The 5830-nt window shown below is 42.1% G+C and overlaps 1 protein-coding gene across 2 annotated transcripts in view; it reads right to left on the bottom strand.

Annotated features, from left to right (window-relative positions):
- The window catches only part of klf8 (Kruppel-like factor 8), a 60894-nt gene extending 55295 nt beyond the window's left edge, over positions 1-5599 (bottom strand). For both annotated transcript variants that reach the window (XM_043704640.1, XM_043704641.1), the window contains exon 1: positions 4997-5599. In XM_043704640.1, coding sequence (XP_043560575.1) covers positions 4997-5534 — 538 coding nt within the window. In that variant the 5' untranslated portion in view covers positions 5535-5599. The remainder of the gene's footprint in view (positions 1-4996) is intronic.
- Between the last annotated feature and the right edge of the window lie 231 nt (positions 5600-5830).

Genomic DNA, 5830 nt, shown 5'->3' with positions numbered 1-5830 from the left:
ATTTCCGACGCCCCTCCCCCAAGTCCCTCCTCCCTACCTTTTATCTTAGCCTGCTGGACACACTTTCCTCATTCCTTATGCCCGAAACGTCGATTCTCCTGTTCCCTGGATGCTGCCTGACCTGCTGCGCTTTTCCAGCAACACATTTCCAGCTTCAGCCTATATACCACCTTTCTCTAGCTACAATCTCTAGCTAGATGAAGGATCACTGGACTTAAAACATTGACTCTGCTTTCTCTCCACAGATGCTGCCAGACCTGTTGAAGAGTAGTTTATCTTTGTCACAGTTACATATGATGATATTTGTGACTTGGATATGAACCTTTTCAGTACTGAGCAGGGGATAGACATCTATTTAGAGGGATTCAAACACAGAGCTTTAGGAAAAAGATTAGCTGAGATTTAAGAGGCAGCAACATATTCAAGGATTTTGAAGAGGAAATAGAGCTTTAGACAGAATAGGAATTTGCGAAGACAGAGGAATCAAGTGTTTGTCTGTAGAAAGCAGTGACAGTTACAGACTTAAAAAGGACTGAAGGAGAGAGGACGATGAAAACATCAGCTAAGAGCTAAGGAAGGTAGGTTGGGTGGTCAGGTGTTTAGTGAGAAAAGCCAAGTTTTCCTTCCTCATACACCTTTACGAAGAGAGAAACAAAAGGAAGAGGTAAGTTCAGAGTTAGTATAGGAGAGAGCCTTAGAGGAAGTTTAAGCCTGTGGATTTGAGGAAGTGAGCAGAGGAAGTCAGGGGTATCCAACAGCACAATGTACCGCACAGTTATTTCTGCCCAAAAGTTAAATTTTCTTAAAACATTAACTTTCATAGTAACTGACAAACTACAAATTATAACAAAACCTCTATCAACTGCTGTTTTACCTATTACCACCTTAAAAAAAACTTAGTCAAATTAACACATTGTTATCTGAAAGTAGGGTTTAGTCCATACAATCATCTTGCGTAAAATGTTTATCAGAAATTGGCTAAGTGCTAATGCTGGCAAGTTTCATGAGGGTTTCTCTTCCTGAACTCTAATGAGATTTCTCATACGTTCTCTAAAACCGGTTTATTAGTCATTCACTGTGCATCTACAGTACTCCGCTTGTCCCATCTTCCCTTTAGCCAAAGCCAGACGTAGACACCATTACCAGCACTTCCCAGGATTCCTGGCATCAACATCAATCCTAGCCATGTCCCAGGTCAGGCTCTGCCAGCCCTCAGTCACCCTTCATTATGCATATACTAGGAGAGAAATCCAAATGAAATGCTTCTCAGGGCTCAATGCAATGAAATGTCATGCAAAGTGCACATTCATAAATGCCCCACCGGTGTTTAGCAACCAAGCTACATAGGTTACCTATCCTTAGCCTCAAACCATGTTAGATGCCTGTCTAAGGAAGTTCTTCTTTTCCTCACAATGTCCAATGTACACTTCAGCTTAATTATGCCAACCATGGTGCACCCCCGATCCCCACTGAAATCAGGGTGATTATGATGGTCAAAAACACCACAGCCCCCACTTTCTACAGTAACCCATGTCTTCCAATACATTATTGCCCCCATCCTGATTTGCTCTGTTTCCCCTTCACAACTGATGTCTCCTCAGCATCCCAGCATGATGCCTCCAATCTTCACATCTTACCTTGCCAACTTCCTTACCACAATAGTGGCCCCTGATGGCTTCCCTTGACATTCATTGAGCTAACTCCAGGACTGAGGACTGACCATGGCCCTCCCCCTGAGTAACATGAATGGACACTCCTGGCTGATACTGGTATGTAGATCCCTGACTGAATCACTGGGAATCCATGACTGGTTACACTGGATATGCAGGACTTACTGTAGCCCACTCTGCACACTGAAGGTACAGAAGAAAGGCTGAAGGGCTCTGACCACCCCAAGCAGCCGACTGATAGTGTCCAAGCCTCTGGACTGTCATTGGATAATGAATTACTGTACCAAGGGCCTCTGACCGAAGGCCTCATCCTTGATTTGATGGAGGACTACTCCCCAGAGACTTTGAGACATGGTAATTTGGTTCAAGCATATGCTGTGTGTTTGCTGTGGAAAATGCTGGAAGTGCGAGACTGGTGTAGCACAGTCCTGTACAGCAACATGTCCACCCCCTTGACTGATCACTGCTGAAAACCATGGCAAGCTGCCTGGCCTAGTGTCTTTGTTAAACAACAAGGTAAGGCAGAAGTACTGGGAGCTTTTAAGCTCTGGCACAAAAAGCAAGACACAGAAAGCAGAGGTGCTGTGAACATCCAAGCAGACTCAAAGTGATTATGTACTAAGACAGCAAGTGAGAAATCCTGAAATGCGATCTGATCCAAATAAGAGGTAGGTGCTTGTTGTAGTTTGAAGTGGCTCGGAAGGTGCTTGTGGTAATGATAGGTGCTTGTGGGCTTGAACTGCAGCATTGAGTGGCATGATTCTACTGTAAGTGGGTTGGAGATGTACCATGGTGTGACGAAGCTGACATATGCTCAGTGTTAATGTCCGTGGTTAGGGATTGTGAGAGGTTACTCCTAAAAAGGCACCATGTGATGGCTGTGACTACTATCCAAGGTGGAGGTCTGGTGGAGAAAGTAGGTAATTGGACTCGTCGGCTAACCACACTGAATTGTCATATTTAGTTTCTATCCAGCAGGTGCAAAAATAGGAAATTATAATTAATGAAGCAAGATTAGGTAATAATGACATGCTAATACATGCAAATGGCTCCAAATAGGCCTCTTACCACTCATTAGTGAGCTTATTAACTAGCCATTTTATCTGGTAGGACGACATTTATACTTACTGCCACAACATAAACTGGACAAGGGACATTTATTACAAGTAACTATTATGTACAAATATTACATTTTTCAGTTACACAGTGTTTGAGGTAATATTGCAGCATATTTCCAGAAAAGTGTCATGCTTCAAGTGATCTGGCGTAAGATGGGGTATGAAACCTTTGTTTAAACAAAAACTATTTTCTAATCAATCTGTTTGAAGATGTTATCACCCATCTCTGGAACAGGTGGGATTTGAACCTGGGCCTCCTGGCTCAAAGCTGCGTATACTACCACTGCATCACAAGAGCCTTTGTATTCTCAAGTCTCAAGCTATCATGCAATGACGATATCATGAGCAGGCCTCTTAAAGGTATACTGACATACAGACCATGAGACATAACACAAAGTGCATCAAAAAGGTTTAGTTGGATGTCAGGTTTAAATGAGAGGCATAACATACTACACAGAATAAAGGGAGTCAGGGGGCTGAGTTGAGTATGGTTGCCATTACAAAAGAGAAAGTGCTAGAAAAGCTCAAAGGTCTTAAAAATGATAAATCTCCTGGCCCTGATGGGTTACATCCTAGAGTTCTGAGGGAGGTAGCTGAGGAAATAGCGGAGGCATTGGTTGAGATCTTTCAAAAGTCACTGGAGTCAGGGAAAGTCCCAGATGATTGCAAGATCGCTGTTGTAACCCCCTTGTTCAAGAAAGGATCAAGGCCAAAGATGGAAAATTATAGGCCAAATAGCCTAACCTCGGTTGTTGGTAAAATTCTAGAATCCATCATTAAGGATGAGGTTTCTAAATTCTTGGAAGAGCAGGGTCGGATTAGAACAAGTCAACATGGATTTAGTAAGGAGGCTGCTGAGCAAGGTGAGGGCCCATGGTGTTCGAGGTGAGCGCCCATGGTGTTCGAGGTGAGCTACTGGTATGGATTGAGGATTGGCTGTCTGACAGAAGGCAGAGAGTTGGGATAAAAAGTTCTTTTTCGTCAGAGGAAGGTTCTTTACGCAGAGAGTTTTGAATGCATGAATGCGTTGCAAGTGGTGGTGGTGGAAACAGAGTCATTAGGGACATTTAAGCGACTGCTGGACATGCACATGGATAGCAGTGAGTTGAGGCGTGCGTAGGTTAAGCAATTTTATTTTACATTGGATTAACCCTCAGCACAACATCATAGGCCGAAGGGCCTGTTCTATGCTGTACTTTTCTATGTTCTAATAGAAACAGTTCACTTGTTCAAGAATTATCTCTGTCAATGCAAAAATAAGCTTTTGAAATGTAGAGTCCAGAAATCTAGTGGACTTTGAATTTAATGCTGAGGATTCCTTTAAATATCACTTGATACTGCCTGCTTCCTCCAAGAATCACTGGGCAGAGTTAAGACTCATCAAATCTGGCGCTTCCACATATTAATTTGGATAAAGAGCCTTTAGCAGTCAGATGATTTTGCATTATTATGTAGCTTCCCTTTGAGTTGAGTGGGCCTGTGATGAGACATGAGGGTGGACGCTAGGAAATTGTTTCCATTAGGCGAGGAGACTAGGACCCGTGGACACAGCCTTAGAATTAGAGGGGGTAAATTCAGAACAGAAATGGGAGACATTTCTTCAGCCAGAGAGTGGTGGGCCTGTGGAATTCATTGCCGCAGAGTGCAGTGGAGGCTGGGACGCTAAATGTCTTCAAGGCAGAAATTGATAAATTCTTGATGTCACAAGGAATTAAGGGCTATGGGGAGGGTGCGGGTAAGTGGAGTTGAATTGCCCATCAGCCATGATTGAATGGTGGAGTGGACTCGATGGGCCGAATGGCCTTACTTCCGCTCCTATGTCTTATGGTCTTAATACCCAATCAAAAGTGTAAACTCATCAACATCTTTGCTTTATCTAATAGTTGCTGCAATAAAAATAATGACTAACAGTTCTCCTGTTTTTGCCCTGAGCATTCTACAATAAAATAACAATTGCAAGTCAATCATTTCCACAACTGGAATGACTGCCCCATAGACTGAATTAATTATTTTCCAAAATCTCTTAAATGTATGCAGCAAATTCAAGTTCCAGTTTCCAGTGCAGAGTTGTACCTGAATTTCCTATCACAGCAAGATCAAATACCTACATATGGAAAAAGAAAATCAATTGCGACATTTATTTGATCAATCAAAGAGAAGATATGGAGCATAATTTTGTTGCAGAAACCTTCACATTGTATTTCTTACCTGCCCCTTCACTTTTCCCATCATCTCCTATCAGAGGAACAGTGATTGATGACGTTACACCATCTGGCTGCACAGTTGTGTAGACCACAGGCAATGACTGAACAACCACGGGTATGTGCTGAAGGTTTCCCATTTTGCTGGGTAAATTGATTGATGGCACAGTGTGTATAACATGCAGAATCTGTTGTCCTCCAACCCCCTGAGACGAGGCCAAGATAGAGCCTGGTGATAATACTGCTGGGATGGCTGAAGTAACATTGACTGGTCCACCAGATGAAAAGTTCGAAGAGCATGAAGAGATTGTTGTTATGGTTGGAAGTGAAGATGAAACCAATGGTGCTACAGGTGAGGTCCTAGATTTGTTTAAGGACAAGTCAACAGGTTCCGTCTGTGGCTGGTTATCATCATTTGAAAGCAATTCCTCTGGTGGTTCCATTTTAATGTTGCTTAGTAACACTGGTGCATCTGTTTTTAGATCACTAAGCAACGTAGGAGATTCCATTTTCACATTATTTATCAACATGGGGACTGCTTCCATTCGCACGTATTCTGATGCTTGAAATGACTGTTAAAGAGAAGAGATTTCAATAAAAAAATTTAAAATGTGAAACTCTCCTATTACAATATAAATCAGACACATTAAATGTGCATAAATGATTGATCTGTAATATTATGTTCAAACATAGAAGAGACTCTAAAAAATTGGGCCTAACATGTTAATAGTCTAGTATCATATCTACAAGGAACAGAAAGGAAATGATTGAAATGCTCAAATTACTGTGTTGCTGAGTAGACAAGAATATCTTTGCCTTGAAACAATTTATTCTTAGATAT

This window comes from Chiloscyllium plagiosum, chromosome 15 (genome assembly GCF_004010195.1).
Source record: "Chiloscyllium plagiosum isolate BGI_BamShark_2017 chromosome 15, ASM401019v2, whole genome shotgun sequence".
NCBI lineage: Eukaryota > Metazoa > Chordata > Chondrichthyes > Orectolobiformes > Hemiscylliidae > Chiloscyllium > Chiloscyllium plagiosum.
Note: the sequence above shows the minus strand (reverse complement) of the source record. Positions and strands in the feature narration are given on the sequence as shown.